At 41.2% G+C, this 21121-nt stretch overlaps 1 protein-coding gene across 1 annotated transcript in view; it reads right to left on the minus strand.

Moving 5' to 3' along the window:
- Positions 1 to 391: 391 nt before the first annotated feature.
- Positions 392 to 21121, minus strand: part of valopa (vertebrate ancient long opsin a) — a 58250-nt gene continuing 37520 nt past the window's right edge. The window contains exons 3-5 of the mRNA XM_068053336.1: positions 17710 to 17827; positions 13390 to 13629; positions 392 to 598 (exon numbers count right to left, since the gene is read on the minus strand). Of these exons, the coding sequence (XP_067909437.1) occupies positions 392 to 598; positions 13390 to 13629; positions 17710 to 17827 (565 nt within the window). The remainder of the gene's footprint in view (positions 599 to 13389; positions 13630 to 17709; positions 17828 to 21121) is intronic.

Below are 21121 nucleotides of genomic sequence, written 5' to 3' on the forward strand. Positions count from 1 at the left end.
ATAATTGAGGACATTTACAAACTATAGTTATTGATTTTAAGAGTATGTGCCTGTAGAATACACTATGAATCACTTCAACCACATAATTCCAAATCTCAGCAAAGTTGTGAATTGCATCTCCATGTGAAGTCGTGATTAACAAATTAAGCTGCAAACTTGATATAACTCTATGCTATAACCACTGACATATCTAGACATTGCATAACTGAAGCTCTTTATTGCCATGGTTAGTGAATTCCTAATATGAAATAGAAGAGAATATTGAAAGTTTGGCGTGCTACCAATTTGCATCCAATTTACAACAATTTGCACATGATGGTGATATGTAATGATTGAATACTAATACAGTTAATAGAATGTCATACATCCCTTGTATTTACACTGGGCAAACTTAATTCTCAGGAATTGGCAGCTGAGCAAAGGTGTCACGTTTGTTTCCATCTTCATGCTTTGGTGCTGTATTGCAGTAAGAAGTCTGCCGTGTTGCAAAGGTGGACATTTCTCTCTCATTATTGTTAGCAGCTTGCATTGCATGCTCTGTCATTGGGTAGACGTCAGGTTCACTAAGGCTGAACATTTGAAGGAGGCATTTCCTAAACTGGATATACATAAGAAAAGGTTCAGAAATAAAATATTCTAATAATAATATTAATAGGTATCACATTCTAGATTTCAAGTTTAGATAAAATGTATTAAATTTTATTGTTCTCCTGTCACAGATATCAAATAGTTTGATTGTGTTCCTTTACAAATAAAAGGATGCATTTTCATTAATATGAAACGTTAAGATTACACTTACTCTCTGTGACAAAATTGTTGGACTTTAGCTTCTAATTTTTGCAAAATTTTGCTTCTTGTTCCAATGACTTACGGTTGCGTTTGTGTTAATTGCTAAATAGAGCTAATATCAGTCTAGAAATCCAATTGGACTTTAGTTAATAGGAATATAGTACATAGGAATGTAGGAGCAGGAGTAGGCCATTCAGCCCATCGAGCCTGCCCCACCATTCAATATAATCATAGCTGATCATCCACTTCAGTGCCTTTTTCCCACACTATCCTCATATCCCATGTCATTTGTATTTAGAAATCTGTCAATCTCTGCTTTAAGCATACTCAATGACTGAGCTTCCACAGCCCTCTGGAGTAGTGAATTCCAAAAATTCACAACCCTCTGAGTAAAGAAATTTCTCCTCATCTCGGTTCTAAGTGGCTTGCCCTTTATTTTGAAATTGTGTCCCCTGGTTCTAGACTCCCCAACGAGGGGAAACATCTTAGCTGCATCTACCCTGTCTATCCCTTGAAGTATTTTGTAGGTTTCAATGAGATCACCTCTCATACTTCGAAACTCTAGAGAATACAGGCCGTTTCCCTAACCTCTCTTCATAGGACAGTCCCGCCATCCTGGGAACAAGTCTGGTGAACCTTCGTTCACTCCCTCGATGGCAATAATATCCTTCCTAAGGTAAGGGGACCAAAATTGCGCACAGTACTCCAGGTGTGGTCTAACCAAGGTTCTATACAATTGAAGCAAGACTTCCCTACTGTACTCAAATCCTCTTGCGATAAAGGATAACATACCGTTAGCCTTCCTAATTGCTTGCTGCACCTGCATGTTAACTTTCAGTGACTGATTGACAAGGACACCCAGGTCCCTTTGTATATCTACACTTTATAATCGTTTACCATTTAAGAAATACTCTGCACATCTGTTCCTCGGACCAAAGTGGATAACCTCACATTTTTCCACATGATATTCCATCTGCCACGTTCTTGCCCACTCACTAAGTCTGTACAAATCCCCTTGAAGCTGCTTTGCATCTTCCTCACAACACACATTCCCGCCTAGTTTTGTGTCATCCGCAAACTTGGAAATATTACATTTAGTCCCCACATTCAAGTCATTGATATATATTGTGAACAGCTGGGGCCCAAGCATTGATCCCTGCGGTACCCCACTAGTTATAGCCTGCCAATGCGAGAATGACCCATTTATTCCTACTCTCTGCTTTCTGCCTGTTAACCAATCCTTAATCCATTCCAATATTATTACCTCCTATGTGCTTTAATTTTGCTAACCAACCTCCTGTGGGGGACTTTATCAAAAGCCTTCATCCACTGACTCCCCTTTATCAACTTTGTTAGTAACATCCTCAAAAAACTCCAACAGGTTCGTCAAACATGATTCTTAAATCCATGTTGACTATGCCCAGTCAGAGCATTATTATCCAAGTGTCCATTTATCACACCCTTTAGAATAGATTCTAGCATTTGCCCAACTACTGATATAAGGCTAACAGGTCTGTAATTCTCTGTTTTCTCTCTCCCTCCCTTCTTAAATAGTGGGGTAACATTTTCGACCTTCCAATCTGCAGGAACCGCTCCAGAATCTATGGAATTTTGGAAGATGATTACTAATGCATCCATTATCTCCATTGCTACCTCTTTCAACACTCTGTGATATAGAATATCAGATCCTGCTGACTTACCAACCTTCAGCCCCATTAATTTCTCCAATACAACCTTCTTACTAATACTAATTTCCTTCAATTCCTCATTCGCCCTGATCCCTTAGATTTCTAATTCTGGGAAATTTCTTGTACCTTCCTCAGTGAAGACAGACACAAAGTAATCATTTAGCTTCTCTGCCATTTCTCTATTCCCCGTGATAAATTCTCCTGACTCTGCCAGTAATGGACCCACATTTGTCTTTTCCTTTTTACATACCTGTAAAAGCTTTTACAGTCAATTTTTATATATTTTTGCCAGCTTACATTCATATTCTATCCTCCCTTTCTTTATCTTCGTCCTCCTTTGCTGTATTCTAAAATCCTCCCAATCCTCAGGTTCACTACTTTTTCTGACAACCTTATCAGCCTTTTCTTTTAATCTTACACAATCCTTAACTCCCTTTGTTATCCCCGGTTGACTGCCTTTACTTTTGGGGTTTTTGTGCGTTGAAGGAATGTATAGTTGCTGTAAACTCTGTAATATTTCTTTAAAGACTATCCATTGCCTATGTCATACCTTTTAATGTATTTTCCCAATCCATTTCAGCCAATTTGCCCCTCATACCTTCATAATTTCCTTTGTTCAAATTTAACACCTGGCTTCAGGTTGAACTACCTCACTTTCAAACATAATGTAAAATTCTATCATATTATGGTCACTCATCCCTAAAGTTTCTTTTAAAACAAGATTATTAATTAGCCCTTTCTCACTACATAAAACTGGATCTAAAATAGCCTGTTCTCTAGTCGGTTCCTCAACATACTGTTCTAGAAAACCATCCTTAACACACTCTAGAAACTTATCCTCCACAGTATTAGTGCTCATTAGGTTTACCCAGTCTATATACAGATTGAAGTCACCCATGATTACAGTATTACCCATGATACATGCTTCTCTAATCTCCTGATTAATACCATGCCCCATACTACCACTACTGTTTGGTGGCCTATAAACAACTCCTACCAATGTTTGCTGCCCCTTGCTGTTTCTTAGCTCCACCCAAACAGATTCCACATTTTGTTCTTCCGATCTGAGATCCTCCCTTACTAATGTACAGATCCCATCCCTTATTACCAGCACAATACTACCTCCTTTTCCTTTCTGCCTGTCCTTCCTAAATGTCAAATATAGAATATTCAGTTCCCAGTCTTGGTCACCCTGTCGCCACTTTTCCATTATGGCAATTAGATCATACCCATTTACCTCTATTTGGGCCTTTAACTCATCTACCTTGTTGCGAATGCTGCGTGCATTCAGGTAGAGTGCCCTTAACCTGGTTTTCATGACATTATTCTGCATTCTAAGTTGATGCTCGCCTTTGTTTTGCCTGCCTTCTAATGTCACTTGCTACTTTTCTACCTCCTGTTACCAGATTTACTTTCTTCCAATTTGAGCTACCCCTCAGGTTCCCATCCCCCTGACAAGCCAGTTTAAATCAACCACCACACAACAGCACTAGCAAATCTCCCTGCGAGGATATTAGTTCCGGTCCTGTTAAAGTGCAGCCCGTCCATCTTGTACAGGTCCCACCTACCCCAGAACCCGTCCCAATGCCTCAGAAATCTGATGCCCTTCCTCCTACCTAATTCTCCAGCCAGCTGTTCAATCGATCAGCTCTCCTATTCCTATGCTCACCAGCACATGGCACTGGGAGGAATCCTGAGAGTACTGCTTTGGAGGTCCTGCTTTTTAATTTCCTTCCTAACTCCTGTCATGCAGGTCCCCACCTGCCAAGAATGAGGCACATTAATTTTGACACATGAACATTGATTTTTAAACTGTTACTGGAGTAACAGTTTGGGCGGCACAGTGGCGCAGTGGTTAGCACTGCGGCCTCACAGCTGCAGGGACCCGGGTTCGATTCTGGGTACTGCCTGTGTGGAGTTTGCAAGTTCTCCCTGTGTCTGCGTGGGTTTTCTCCGGGTGCTCCGGTTTCCTCCCACAAGCCAAAAGACTTGCAGGTTGGTAGGTAAATTGGCCATTATAAATTGTCACTAGTATAGGTAGGTGGTAGGGAAATATAGGGACAGGTGGGGATGTTTGGTAGGAATATGGGATTAGTGTAGGATTAGTATAAATGGGTGGTTGATGGTCGGCACAGACTCGGTGGGCCGAAGGGCCTGTTTCAGTGCTGTATCTCTAATCTAATCTAATCTAAAGAAAGAACTTGATTTTAAAAAAACCAGACCCTTGACTGGAAAGATATTTGCATAGTAACAGATACTACTTGGAAAGGACAAAGGGGCCACTGCCTGCTCCCTGCTCCAATTTAATCCATATTGAAGGTGGAGAAGCTAGCATTCTAGATTAACTGCTAAAATGGCCAAATACACAAACAGACGTGGTCAGACCAGTTTAGTCACATGACTAACTGGCTGTTGGAGTTTTTGTGAATTTGAACTCATCATAGAGTTTTAAAACTCAGAAAGCTCTTTGCTCCTGGAATGAGAACATCTCTCTCCTGTCTGCTCCCATCTCTTTCTCATGGAACTGAAGACCCATTGTAGACACATGAACCCCAAGAGAGAAAAGTCTCCTATAGTGAACAAGGTTTAAGAAGAATACTGGGCACCACCAAAAAGCAAGACTACTTACAATCAAGGACTCTACGGCAAGCTCAAAGCGCAGTAACAAACCCCTTCAGAGATTGCCTCAAACTTTTTCACTTTATTTTTCTTCTGCTCTTTTCTGTCCCTATTTGCATGTGTGTATCGCACGTGCATGCTAGCGTGGTGCGTTGTGTATCCATGGGCGTTAACCGAATTAGAGTTTAAATTTAAGTTTTAGTAAATCTCACTTTTCTTCTTTAAACCTGAGAAAGCCTGTTTGTGCTCATTTCTTTGCCTCATAATTGGAAAGCGGTGAATAAGGATTCACCAAGTGGGAGCTAAAACACAGTGTGTTAACAATCAAAAGCCTGTTACAATAAGACCAGATGAAGGCAAAAAGGAACCCCTAGACGCCTTCTCACCTGGTTGTAACACTCCCTAAAATCTGCTTTCAGGACCTCATCTCTCTTCCTACCTATGTCATTGGTACCAATATGGACCACGACCTCTGGCTGTTCACCTACCCCCCAGAAGGATGTCCTGGAGCTGCGCTGTGACATCCTTGACCCTGACACCAAGGAGGCAACACACCATTCTGAAGCCGCGTTTACTACCACAGAAATGCCTGTCTGATCCCCTGACTATTGAATCCCCTATCACTATTGCTTTTCCACTTTTCTTCCTCCCTTCCTGTGCAACTGAGTCACCCGTGGGGATACAGACTTTGCTCTGGCGGCACTCCCCTGATGAACCATTGCTTTCACCAGTATCCAAAATGGAAAATCGATTAGCAAGCAAGATAGACTAGAGGGACTCCTGAGCTGCCTGCCTGGTTCTCTTAGACTACCTGACAGTCACCCATTCCCTCTCTGCCTGCATGCTCCTAACCTGTGATCACCTCCCTAAACGTGTTATCCATATGTGCCATATGCAGCCATGATTGAGCTTGCCGTTGCCTTCAGGGACGGAGCAGCAGGAGATCTGAGGGCCAGTGTTGGCATGGGCATGCATCCCTGGGTGGAACCCCATTTTTCTGATGCCTCCCTGGAGTTGCAGAGGAGAAAGGTGTTCTTCCTGGCTTCAGGAAGGAGAAATCTGCCCAGTGTGACCAAGAGGCCTTGAATGGCAGTGGCCATGGAGGTCAGCAGCCGGGGATCCACGAGACAGATGTGGGTCCAGTGTAGGAAGAGGTTCAATGACCTCTTGCATTCTGGTAAAATGAATGACCAGTGGCACCCGGTTCATTGGGCACCAATTCTCTAAGCACCAGAATGCACGTCAGCTGACCAGTCAGAATATCCATAGTTCTCCCCAACATTGTCAGATCAAGTGTACAGGCACAACACTGAGACGGCAACCACCCTTGGTGAAACCTTGCCCAGTAATTCCTCATTCCAAATGACTGCATAAAAACTCTACTTGTGGAAAATTTTTCACTCTGTGCTGGTCACATTATTTTATCAATTTGTGTTTTATTTCATTCCCATTTATCATTACACATGTGAATTTCACATATATATATTGAAGACTTTTAAAGCATATGTACTTTCCTTAGTCTATAGTCATTAATATTTTAATAAATTTGTCTTTGACAATTAAAGTTTTTGCAATGCTGGTTTGTGATCTATTTCTCAATTTATCCATGGTCCAATACCAAGTTAGTATCCTCATATCTCCACATTTAATTCTTCCCTTCTTTCAGGCTAACACAACAGGATTTCAGTGCAGCTGTGGAGGAAGAAATAAAGGTCGTAGGAAGAGGAGGAGCTGTCAGTTCTTAAGTTCTAATCACTGAAGAACAACTATAAATCCACCATTAGTGGCACATTCTACGTGGCGAATAAATCCTTAACTGCAAGATCAAGTGGCAGGATGGCATCTCTCATATGGATCCAAAAAAGTGTCCCTTCATTCTTTCACCCTATACAACAAAATGCTTGAAATATCTGACTTTGAACAGAATGTTGGCTACATTTCTTGAAATATCAGATTAGATATTATGATTGATAATATTTGAATTAAGAAATGTATATGTGTTTGTATTTGACCTATCTGGTTCTTTATATCATCAGGAAGAAGTCAATGGCTGTTATTTTTTCAAACAGGAACTCTTTATTTTCTGTCTCAGGCACTGCAGCTAGTTTTCACAATTGCCACCACAATTTTTCTATACATAAAAAGTACAGAAAATTGTTTCGCCTGTGAATCAATTTCTGCTGTTCTATGATTTATATCTAAGTTCACTGTTTGTTGCATCAGTGTATCAGTTCACTTTTCTTTTCAGCCAGATTTCTGACATGTACCGACAAACACATGAACATATAAATTAGGAGCAGTAGTAGGTCATTCGGCCCCTCTGGCCTGCTCTGCCATTCAATAAGATCATGGTTGATCTGTTTGTATCTCGAATTCCACACTCCCATCTACCCCTGAGAACCTTTGATTCCATTGCCGAACAAGAATCTATCTATCCCCGCCTTAACATTAATGTGTGGAAACTCACCACAATGTTTAAGAAACTCCAAATCAAACTGAAAAATTCACAAAAGTAGAGTTTCCATTCCATTTGGGAAACACATACACCATCCTCGTATCCAACTTACCTAAATCCAAAGAAAAACGTTGTAATTTAACAAAAGCCACTGATCAAGGACTCCAAAATTAGTGTAGGGGCACTGCTGGAGTTTACCCATCTAAAACTGTGTGGCTTACCAGCACTTGTTAGGCAACCCCTCCATTAGGATGGAGCTGAATGGCTGAATTCCAGCCTCCAAGGACAAATTAGGCCAGTTAACAGTTATCACCAGATACGAGTGACTAGATTCTAATCTCTCATTGGCAGGGTTGGTATATTGAACCCAGCAGAGGACACTTATCTCCACCTCAAGGAGGTTCATCATTAAAAAATCATTAGAGTTTAGGTCTTGGCTAGATAAATGGCAGGATCTAGGAACTTTCTCAGAGCATCATGATGAACAACATAATTTACCATAAAATGTTTGAATGTTTTGCCACCACTCACTTGGCCAAAACACAGATGCCAATACCCAGTTGGTGGTGGATTCGCCACTTAGAGTTATAGTGCTGCAGCAACAACAACTTGCATCTGCAACCTAATCTACATAAGCAGCAGCCTGGATAGGAACAAAAACAAGAAATGCTGGAATCACTCAGCAGGTCTGGCAGCATCTGTGGAAAGAGAAGCAGAGTTAACGTTTCGGGTCAGTGACCCTTCTTCGGAACTGACAAATATTAGAAAAGTCACAGATTATAAGCAAGTGAGGTGGGGGTGAGGCAAGAGATAACAAAGGAGAAGGTGCAGATTGGACCAGGCCACATAGCTGACCAAAAGGTCACGGAGCAAAGGCAAACAATATGTTAATGGTGTGTTGAAAGACAAAGCATTAGTACAGATTAGGTGTGAATACACTGAATATTGAACAGCAGCAAGTGCAAACCTGAAAAGAAACCTGAAAAAAACAGTGGGTAAGCAAACTGAACAAACTAAGATGAAATGAAATAAATGCAAAAAAAGATTGTAAAAAATGTAAAAAAGAATGTAAAAAAAAGGAAGAAAAAATAACTAAAAATGAAAGTAAAATGGGGGGCTGTCATGCTCTGAAATTATTGAACTCAATGTTCAGTCCGGCAGGCTGTAGTGTGCCTAATCGGTAGATGAGATGCCTGCCGGACTGAACATTGAGTTCAATAATTTCAGAGCATGACAGCCCCCCATTTTACTTTCATTTTTAGTTATTTTTTCTTCCTTTTTTTTACATTCTTTTTTACATTTTTTACAATCTTTTTTTGCATTTATTTCATTTCATCTTAGTTTGTTCAGTTTGCTTACCCACTGTTTTTTTCAGGTTTCTTTTCAGGTTTGCACTTGCTGCTGTTCAATATTCAGTGTATTCACACCTAATCTGTACGAATGCTTTGTCTTTCAACACACCATTAATATATTGTTTGCCTTTGCTCCGTGATCTTATGGTCAGCTATGTGGCCTGGTCCAATCTGCACCTTCTCCTTTGTTATCTCTTGCCCCACCCCCACCTCACTTGCTTATAATCTGTGACTTTTCTAATATTTGTCAGTTCCGAAGAAGGGTCACTGACCCGAAACGTTAACTCTGCTTCTCTTTCCACAGATGCTGCCAGACCTGCTGAGTGATTCCAGCATTTCTTGTTTTTGTTTCAGATTTCCAGCATCCGCAGTATTTTGCTTTTAATATAGCCTGGATAGGAACCTGGGTAGAAACCTGCTCGCATACTTAATCTCCAAATAATGCCTTCCAATTCTCATCCCAAAACCCAAAGATTTTCCTATTGTCAAGGTGGTGAAAGGATCTACACAGAAGGGCTTGTCTTTTATTTTTAAGAGATCCATAAAGATGGCACTGAGTTCACAGGTTAGAAGTTGCAAATTATTTTGTGTGCAGAACTAGTGCAATTCAGGCAGCAGAAATTATGGAGTGGCACCTGATTCTGTTGGGTTTCTTCAACATCTTGGGCCATTTGAGAAATTCTGAATGAAGGGGCAGGTGCTTCTTCTGCCCACCCATCTGTCCATTGTGCTTTCAGATTAGGAGATAGATCTGGTGAGATAGCAGGCAGCCCCAGAAATCCTACCAGTTACTCTTAGCGTATGGCCAACCTGAGACCAAGTGGGCCCACATCAGAGACGCCATCTATGAGTCAGCTTTGACCACCTACTGCAAAAGTGCGAAGAGAAATGCAGACTGGTTTCAATCTCATAATGAAGAGCTGGAACCTGTCATAGCCGCTAAGCGCATTGCACTGTTGAACTACAAGAAAGCCCCCAGCGAGTTAACATCCGCAGCACTTAAAGCAGCCAGAAGCACTGCACAAAGAACAGCCAGACGCTGCGCAAACGACTACTGGCAACACCTATGCAGTCATATTCAGCTGGCCTCAGACACCGGAAACATCGGAGGAATGCATTAAGAGAGCTCTTAGGCCAACCATGAAGAAGATCGCCCCCCCTCAAATCTAAATCAGGGGACATAATCACTGACCAACGTAAACAAATGGACTGCTGGGTTGAGCACTACCTAGAACTGTACTCCAGGGAGAATGTTGTCACTGAGACTGCCCTCAATGCAGCCCAGCCTCTACCAGTCATGGATGAGCTGGACATACAGCCAACCAAATCGGAACTCAGTGATGCCATTGTTTCTCTAGCCAGCGGAAAAGCCCCTGGGAAGGACAGGATTACCCCTGAAATAATCAAGAGTGCCAAGCCTGCTATACTCTCAGCACTACATGAACTGCTTTGCCTGTGCTGGGACGAGGGAGCAGTACCCCAGGACATGTGCGATGCCAATATCATCACCCTCTATAAAAACAAAGGTGACCGCGGTGACTGCAACAACTACCGTGGAATCTCCCTGCTCAGCATAGTGGGGAAAGTCTTTGCTCGAGTCGCTCTGAACAGGCTCCAGAAGCTGGCCGAGCGTGTCTACCCTGAGGCACAGTGTGGCTTTCCTGGAAAGAGATCGACCGTTGACATGCTGTTCTCCCTTCGTCAGATACAGGAGAAATGCCGTGAACAACAGATGCCCCTCTACATTGCTTTCATTGATCTCACCAAAGCCTTTGACCTCGTCAGCAGACGTGGTCTCTTCAGACTACTAGAAAAGATCGGATGTCCACCAAAGCTACTAAGTATCATCACCTCATTCCATGACAATATGAAAGGCACAATTCAACATGGTGGCTCCTCATCAGAGCCCTTTCCTATCCTGAGTGGTGTGAAACAGGGCTGTGTTCTCGCACCCACACTTTTTGGGATTTTCTTCTCCCTGCTGCTTTCACATGCGTTCAAATCCTCTGAAGAAGGAATTTTCCTCCACACAAGATCAGGGGGCAGGTTGTTCAACCTTGCCCGTCTAAGAGCGAAGTCCAAAGTATGGAAAGTCCTCATCAGGGAACTCCTCTTTGCTGACGATGCTGCTTTAACATCTCACACTGAAGAGTGCCTGCAGAGTCTCATCGACAGGTTTGCAGCTGCCTGCAATGAATTTGGCTTAACCATCAGCCTCAAGAAAACGAACATCATGGGGAAGGACGTCAGAAATGCTCCATCCATCAATATCGGCGACATCCCCAGCTTATACACACTACTGAGTCAGCGGCGCTTGAGCTGGCTTGGCCATGTGAGCCGCATGGAAGATGGCAGGATCCCCAAAGACACATTGTACAGCGAGTTCGCCACTGGTATCAGACCCACTGGCCGTCCATGTCTCCGCTTTAAAGACATCTGCATACGCGACATGAAATCCTGTGACATTGATCACAAGTCGTGGGAGTCAGTTGCCAGCGTTCGCCAGAGCTGGCGGGCAGCCATAAAGACGGGGTTAAAGTGTGGCGAGTTGAAGAGACTTAGCAGTTGGCAGGAAAAAAGACAGAGGCGCAAGGGGAGAGCCAACTGTGCAACAGCCCCGACAAACAAATTTCTCTGCAGCACCTGTGGAAGAGCCTGTCACTCGAGAATTGGCCTTTATAGCCATTCCAGGCGCTGCTTCACAAACCACTGACCACCTCCAGGCGCTTATCCATTGTCTCTCGAGATAAGGAGGCCAAAGAAGAATGGCCAACCCACATGAAGCAGGCATACTTCCATTCTTCAGCTGCAGCTACAGCTCACAATCTTGGAAAGATCCATTGGGAATGCAACAAGACAACCGTGGAAGAGCGTGCAGCAAGCATATTTCTATGGGGAACCTTAGCCAGCCCGCTCCACACACACTCTGTAATTGAGTGGCTACTTTAGAATTGCAATGACTAGTAACATTGGGTAAATGGTGTGGACACCTGTCCCTTTTATGAAGATGACCCTGCTCCTGGGATTTGGGGTGGTGTCATTCCTAAGGCAGAATGGCAGATGGAAGTCTCAATCCATGATACTTCGAGTGGTGCAGCTTCTAAACTGGAATTTCTTGTTTCCAAATCAAGATAGGCCATATGCATCAATCAGTGGTAGATTTGCATTACAAAGTTCATCACAACTGGCCATGGATATAGCATCTGTAGCAGTGACTTCAACATTATTGTACCACAAAGAAAATGTTTAGAATAACTGACTTTCTTAAAAGTAGACAAATTAAGTCAGCATTATTTCATACAACCTTATCTCAAAGAAAATGCTATTAAAAGAACCCGGCCTGCAATTCATCCACATTTTTTCAGAAATTCTATAATTCACTTATATCTGTGATTTAATTGCTCCATGCACCTTTTGATGGCAAAACTTGTGCATTAAAAAAGTAATAGACTCACTGAACAAGACACTTCACATCAATGATTCAAAATTAATCAATCCATTTCATTGCAAATATGCTCGCTACAAAATGTAGAATCATTCTGCTCATTCATCCAAATATTATAATTTTTCTTCTTAAAAAGTGATCTCTGGATAAATAAACATTTCCCCACTTTATTCTTAACCCTAACTTTCTTCTTCGACATTTAAATGTGGATTTCCTTTCTTTGAGCTTTGTCTTGTGGATGTCTTTGATCTACGTATTATTTTAAATAGCATTTCAAGTAACATTAATTACAGTAAACCTGTTGGAAAAGAAAAATTGTTCTGTTGCATTTAATGTATCTTTCGAAGCATGAAGGCCTAGAACCACTATGCAAGTGAAATACATATCTCCCGCTTTTATCTGCTTATTTTTATGTGAAAACATGAATATTGACATGAACAATCACCTAGAATTAAAGGATTGGATGTATGTTGCTCACTTAGCGTTGGAGAGAATTCGATGCTGCATTTAACAATGCAATGATTTGGGTGGAGTTCTAGTGAAATCATAGCACTCTATCCAATTTCTTTCATGTAAGCATTACTAAATCAATAAATTAAACTCCTCTACTAAACTGAACAGAGATTGACAAATGCCATCTGCAATGGTTCCTGTCCTTCATTTTTAGAAACAAATGACACATCAGAAATTTAGTTATTTTTACTGTATTTGAGCATTTGTATAATTGCATTTGGAGGTTTCATAATTTTCATTTGTATTATCAATGTGTTTTGTTAGTTGTGATCAGAAGTATGATTACATACATGTTATCACCAGAGTGAAAACATTGCATTGCAATGACTGATCTGATCTTTCTGTTGAATTGAAAAATGTGCTTAATGGTTATGTCAACTACTGTAATCATTGCAGTGCAATACAATCAATACAATGTGCACAGCTACATGTCAGATTGTCATCATTGCTGCTAACAATATCATTATGACCAAAAAACCGAGACATTATCATTGTTAAATTGTAAATTAGAGCAAAATAAAAGCATACCTGTTTGTTCATGAATACGTAAATGACTGGATTATAAACTGCTGCGGTTTTTGAGAAGAAAGCTGGTATTGCTGCCAGCCGTGGATCTAACTCGATGGTTGGACAAATAGTCACAGTTATGGAGAAAACTGCATATGGAGACCAGCAGAAAAGAAATGCCAGTATCATAACAATTACCATCTTGTTGACTTGCTTTTCAGGCTTCCTTGCAACCCCCAGTCTCCCTTGAGTAATTGCCACCTATGGCAAAAACATTAAGTCAGCTACTTTATTCAAAAAGTGTACTGTTGCGTCATAACCTTTTATTTTATCATACAGATTTAAGCACCAAACAATTCTAAATGTGTTTCGTAGCTTTTTGATTACATGAATGCTTTCAATTATTTTCCTTCTCTTTTCCATTCTAAATGTGAACCATTCTAAATACTGATTTTAAAAATTGTAACTGTGGAATAGCAGTATATGCACAAAATGTAACTGCCTAAAAACTGGTCTCACCATGTAATATAAATGAGGTCAGCACTCAATACTCAAACTTTAGATTGCTACCAAAGTTTAACTAAGTAATGTAAGAATTCTGGGAAATCCCTACTTCTTGCTAATTAATGAAAGCTTAACTTAAATACTGTCACTTTTTTAATTTCATTGTTATACTGAATCTTATACTGAACTATATTTTTAATTTTGCTTATGCAATGCTCTGGGTAAAGACGGTTGAAAGGTGACATGAAAACTGCAGTTTTCATTGACCAAATGCTTTATTGCTGAAAAGGTTTAAATGCAACCAAATGGTGAAAAAGTAAACTTCAGTAGAAACGTAGCAGAGCAGGAAAACAGACAAACTGCTGAGTGAGAGCCAAAAGGTTAGCAGAACCTCAGAGGCCCAGATAGAGGGCAGGGAAAACAATAGTGCCTTGAACCTGGGTGCCAGGTTTTCCTTGCTTTGACCAGGCGCTAGCATTGGAATGTTTACGAGCTGACGTATGAGGAAAATTGGATCGACTAGGCTTATATTCACTAGAGTTTGGAAGAATGAAAGGGGATCTCATAAAAACCTATAAAATTCTAACATGACCAGACAGGCTAGATGCAGGGAGGATGCTCCCAATGGCTGGGGAGTCCAGAACCAGGGGTCACAGTCCTCAGGATACGGGCTATGCCATTTAGAACCGAGATTAAATATTTCTTCACTCAGAGGGTGGTAAGCCTGTGGAATTCTCCACCACAGAAGGCAGTGGAGGCCAAGTCATTAAGTATATTCAAGAAGGAGATAGATACATTTCTTAATGCCAAAGGGATCAAGGGATATGGGGAGAAAGCGGGTACAGGGTACTAAATTAGATGATCAGCCATGATCTTTTTTGAATGGCGCAGCAGGCTCGAAGGGCCAAATGGCCTACTCCTGCTCCTATTTTCTATGTTTCTATGTAAGAGTATGAGCATGGGAAGACAGAGATCTTGAGAGTTTGACCTGGCTTGGGCGAGCAGATGGATAAATGACAACTTTTGTAATTGGGCCATTCAAAAAATAGCAAGGTAATGATGGGGTTAAATCAGTCTCCATCGGCTTTACTGTGTAAAGAAAGTATAACAGGAGATTCCCTGAGTACAGAAACTGTGAGACAAAGGTCCTGAAACTTAGTAAAGGAAACCACGAAAGTATGAGGCGCGAGTTGGCCATGACGGATTGGGAAACATTACTTAAAGCGATGACGGTGGATAGGCAATGGCAAACATTTAAAGAGCGCATGGATGAACTGCAACAATTGTTTATCCCTGTCTGGCGCAAAAGTAAAATGGGAAAGGTAGCCAAACCATGGCTTACAAGGGAAATTAGAGATAGCATTAGGTCCAAGGAAGAGGTGTATAAATTTGCCAGGAAAAACAACAGACCTGAGGATTGGGAGCAGTTTAGAATTCAGCAAGGGAGGACCAGGGGATTGAATAAGAAGGGGAAAATAGAGTACGAGAGCAAGCTTGCGGGGAACATAAAAACTGACTGTAAAGGTTTCTATAGGTACGTGAAGAGAAAATGATTGGTGAAGACAAATGTAGGTCCCTTACAGTCAGAAACAGGGCAATTCATTATGGGGAATAAAGAAATGGCTGATCAACTAAATGCATACTTTGGTTCTGTCTTCACAAAGGAGGACACAAATATCATACAAGAAATGTTGGGGAACACAGGGCTTAGTGAGAGAGAGGAACTGAAAGAAATCAGAATTAGTAGAGAAATGGTGTTGGGGAAATTGTTGGGATTGAAGGCCAATAAATCCCCAGGTCCTGCTGATATACATCCCAGAGTACTTAAGGAAGTGGCGCTAGAAATAGTGGATGCATTGGTGGTCATCTTCCAAGATTCTATAGACCCTGGAACAGTTCTTACAGATTGGAGGGTAGCTAATGTAACCCCACTATTTAAAAAGGGAGGTAGAGAGAAAGCAGGGAATTATAGACCAGTCAGCCTGACGTCGGTAGTGGGGAAAATTCTAGAGTCCATTATCAAAGATTTTGTAGCAGGGCACTTACAGAACAGTGGTAGAATCAGGCAGAGTCAGCATGGATTTAGGAAAGGGAAATCATGCTTGACAAATCTATTAGAATTCTTCGAGGATGTAACTAGTAGAGTTGATGAGGGGGAGCCAGTGGATGTGGTTTATTTGGACTTTCAGAAGGCTTTCGACAAAGTCCCACATAAGAGATTAACATGTAAAACTAAAGCATATGGTATTGGGGGTAATGTATTGTGATGGATAGAAAACTGGTTGGCAGACAGGAAACAAAGAGTCGGGAAAAATGGGTCTTTTTCCGAATGGCAGGCAGTGACTAGTGGGGTACTGCAGGGATCGGTGCTAGGACCCCAGCTATTCACAATATACATTAATGATTTAGATGAGGGAACTAAATGTAATATCTCCAAATTTGCAGATGATACAAAAGTTGGTGGGAGGGTGAGTTGTGAGGAGGATGCAGAGAGGCTTCAGGGTGATTTGGACAAGTTGAGTGAGTGGGCTAATGCATGGCAGATACAGTATAATGTGGATAAATGTGAGGTTATCCACTTTGGTAGCAAAAACAGGAAGGCAGATATTACCTGAACGGCTATAAACTGAGAGAGGGGAATATGCAACGAGACCTGGGTGTTCTCGTACACCAGTTGCTGAAGGTAAGCATGCAGGTGCAACAGGTGGTAAAAAAGGCAAATGGTATGTTGGCCTTCACAGCGAGAGGATTCAAGTACAGGAGCAGGGATGTCTTGCTGCAATTATACAGGGCCCTGGTGAGGCCACACCTGGAATATTGTGTGCAGTTTTGGTCTCCTTATCTGAGGAAGGATGTTCTTGCTTTAGAGGGAGTGCAGTGAACGTTTACCAGACTGATTCATGGGATGGTGGGACTGACGTATGAGGAGAGATTGAGTCGATTAGGATTATATTCGCTGGAGTTCAGGTGAGTGAGGAGGGATCTCATAGAAACCTATAAAATTCTAACAGGACTTGACAGGGTAGATGCAGAAAGGATGTTTCCGATAGTGGGGGAGTCCAGAACCAGGGATCATAGTCTAAGGATATGGGGTAAACCTTTCAGGACTGAGATGAGGAGAAATTTCTTCACCCAGAGAGTGGTGAGCCTGTGGAATTCATTACCACAGAAAGCAGTTGAGGCCAAAACGTTGTATGTTTTCAAGAAGGAGTTAGATTTTGCTCTTGGGTCTAAAGGGTATGGGCGAAAGCGGGAACAGGTTCCTGAGTTGGATGATCAGCCATGATCATAATGAATGGCGGAGCAGGCTCGAAGAGCCAAATGGCCTACTCCTGCTCCTATTTTCTATGTTTCTATGTTTGTATGTCGAGGTATTATGTGCTGCATTGACTGGTCTGACCAGGAAATAGTTACGTGGATATCGTGCTTCAATCCAGGGCATAATGGTAGTGCTGTTGGGCTTTGATACTTCAGCTCAGACATTAGCATGTCAGACATTTCAGAATTTTGGAAAAGGCGATAAAGAGTTAATTGACAGTGATGCCCCAAATTCCATCAGTAATGCAAAAGGAACTTGATTTCCAAATGTTCAATGAGAAGTTTTAAGTTACCTACATGATGTTTTACGGCTTCTAGAAATAAGTAGTTCAACAGCAAATGATCAATCGGCTAATATTCCAAATCAACTGGTAATAGTGAAAAACTGGAAATCTAATATGAATGACATGGAGTAGGGATAATTTTTATTGGGAAGGTCAACTTCTCTAATAAAAGAGTGTTTAAGTTGAGATATATGGTTCAATCAGAGAATAGAATAATCTGTGAACATTAATTTACCTGTCTTAGTCTCTTCATCAGTTTTCCATAGGAGACAAATATAACCAATAAAGGCATAATGAAGCAAGTTGTAAAAAGTGCAATAATATAGGAGTGATCATTGAATTCCCCAGAATACCTGCAAGAAATATAGCACAGTTACATACAATATCAAACACCTTCATACCCAGAATCAACACATGTTTCAACCTATAAATATAAAATGCATGACTTTAAGAATTGGAGATAATGCAGCAGCTCATTAAACTAATCAGTAAATTTTAATGCTGTAACAATATTTGCTTCATTACAGTTGGAAAAATGCTATCTGATGCATAGTTTTTCATGGCTCAAGGTGGGTTATTTATATGTGATGCTATTTTAATAAAGTATTCAATAGAAAGGACGTCACATCACATTCTAATTACATGGAAACTGATTAAAAGGAATATTTAGCCCAATCTTCACATCATACAGCAGTCTAACCAACATTTGTATTATCCTTATCAGCAACTAAACCAAGCCACACAAAATTTAAGGAAAAGATTTCTTCTGAGAAATAAATATAGTGGTCATAAATACATGGTTATAGCAAATTTTCATTATTGTCCACAATTAAAACCTTTCTTTTACTCATTGTAGTAAATTGGTATTTAACTTATGCTTCCATGTACAGTATAAATAGTAAGCATCTCAATTCAGTTGTCCCATGATTTGAACATTCAGCCATATTCAAAAGGGTCTTTGGGTCAGAAATCAGGGCAGCAGTATTGTAGCCCTCACTTTGACTTGTGCCTCCTTTGAGCTCAGCTCACACTGGAAGTATTGAATTTACCTGATTGTGAAAACCCATTGATATTCAACCTGTGCCACATCCCATAATTTGTGACTTGGTCACCTGAGAGTTTATTAATCACTCTATCTGTAGTATATAAGTCCTATTCAATAGATCTTCATTATGTTTATTCTGCAATCCCATTGCATGGATTTAATTACCAGAATAAGTACAATATTTATGTGCTATATTACCTACATTTCATAATTTGTTCATCCATCAAAATAGCTCAGACGATGAACCTAATAATATTTATTTATTAACAAATCTTGTTTTCATTCAATTTTCTCAAGTATGAATTATGATTAATAGTGTTTCACCTGTTGTTTCTTAAAAATACATTAGTTTATGTTTGTGCTGCATAAAGATCAATCTGAAGATAAAATTCTGAGTGGCAGGTAAACTTAAGCAAGCCAGACTACTTTCCAATTCTGTGTGCAAGGAAGCAAGTAATTCCTCAACATGGCCCTGCTGTTATACTAGGCTTCACTTGAAAGCAAGCCTACCAATACTCTGAAACCCCATACAATTCAGGAGGGACACAGTATGCTGGGCCTCCGCCTGTACTAGCTGTCACCTCATCAGCCAATACCACTGTTCCTTCTTCCTCATTTGCCTCATCCTGCACTCTCACATCCTCATGAATATCACCCATGTTTATCTGTTTTGGTCCCTACTTCAATTGGCAGTATTGACGACTGTTACGACCAGGTGAGAAGGGGTCTAGGGGTTTCCTCTCAGCCTTTGCCTGGTTTAACCGTAACAGGGTTTAATTTTTAAAACACTGGGTTTTTAGCTCCACCTTGGTGAATCATTCTTCACTGCTCCAATTGTCAGGCAAAGAAATCAGACAGGTTTCTTTAGATTTAAATAAGAAAGGTGGAAGTTTATTAATCTTAAACTCTAATCCGGTTAACAACTACAAATATGCGACGCAACCATGCAAGCATGCTTACGCAATAAACACACAAGCAGATAGAGACAGAAAAAGTAGAAAATAATAAAGGGGAAAAGTTTAAGGCAATAGCTGGGTTATAATTACAGTCCTTTCAGTTCAGTGTGGAGTCTTTGGTTGCCGGTGAGTCCTGCAATTCGTTGGGGCCCAGTGCATGCTTCAACTTGTTTCGATGTCCGAGTCTTTTCTATCTTGAGGTTTACGTGTCTTCCGTAGGTCCGGTGGCTTGGGAGAAAGCAAGAGACAGACGGCCAGGAGAGAGGCTTCCTTGTTGCAGCGTCAGTTGTAAACAACCTTCTGTTCATTTCAGTGTGGCACAATTCAACTCCAAGTTGGCCAGCAGGTCAGTCATGTGACTAACTGGCTTAACCACTCCTGCGTTTGTGGATTGTATCATCTTAGCAGTCCCTGGAATGCGCTTCCTTACACCTTCAATGTCTGGTGATCAAAATCCATGCGGGTTATATGGATTCAGAGAATAGTGCTTTGTCTCCACAAGTACCGTCTCTTCGTATGCAAATGTACTCCAGTCAAAGGTCTGGTGATCTCTTTAACAAGTCATTTATTCCTCCAGCAACAGTTTAAAATTAATGTTCATATGATGAAATTAAGATGCCTCATTCTTGGCAGGTGGGGGTCTGCATAACAACGACTGTTGCTCTGGTGAGTGGTGCTCTTCCAATAGGCCTAGTGGTCCATTGGATTCTCCCAGATTCTCCCTGTGAGAGATGTTACTGGTTGTATTGCATTTATTGATTCAGGCACTCTACTGTCATTACAGAATAAATTCCCAAATACTGCACTTCCAGCAGGGAGTCGTACTGGAACTAAGTGCAGCTCTGCAGAGTTGCAACTCTTATTGTCTACCCATGTTCTTCAAATGTGGCTCCCTGGTGGGAGTGTGGGATCAGTAAATTTACCCTTCAGACAACTGATATGCATTTCTGAATATTCAATAGCCCTAAAATTTCAGGAAGTCCAGGAAGGGTTGGGGGTGGGGTGCAGGGGTGGGGGAATATTTGGAACGATAGCATCCCTTAAAAAGCTATAAGTCAGATTTCAAATGGAGGCAGTCACTTCAAGGTAAGTGTTGGGTCAAGAATTTTTGGTTGCCTTTCCCAAACAATACGTAGACCAAAGAAGCGGTTGGCAAAAATTAATGAATGGCAACACAAATATGATGGTAGGAAATAAAATTTGTAGGCACGTGATGAACTGCTTAGGCATCCAAACCCCCTTTTTGATGGATGCAGAGTAAGCAATGAAATAGTTATAAGGGTTTCTGAGGGCTTGGCATAAGTCAGCAGCATGTATGCAGCAGGTTGATGACTAACACTTGTGAGGAAGTGAAGGTGCTACTGTATGAAATGAATGTAAGAAGGATTTCCCTTTGTGACCCACAGGAGAACCCATCCACAGGGACAGTCATGTAGCATAAACAAGAAATGCTGGATTCACTCAGCAGGTCTGGCAGCATCTGTGGAAAGAGAAGCAGAGTTAACGTTTCGAGTCAGTGACCCTTCTTCGGAACAGGGAACAGGTTCCGAAGAAGGGTCACTGACTCGAAACGTTAACTCTGCTTCTCTTTCCACAGATGCTGCCAGACCTGCTGAGTGAATCCAGCATTTCTTGTTTTTGTTTCA

Source organism: Heterodontus francisci, chromosome 20, assembly GCF_036365525.1.
Source record: "Heterodontus francisci isolate sHetFra1 chromosome 20, sHetFra1.hap1, whole genome shotgun sequence".
Lineage (NCBI taxonomy): Eukaryota > Metazoa > Chordata > Chondrichthyes > Heterodontiformes > Heterodontidae > Heterodontus > Heterodontus francisci.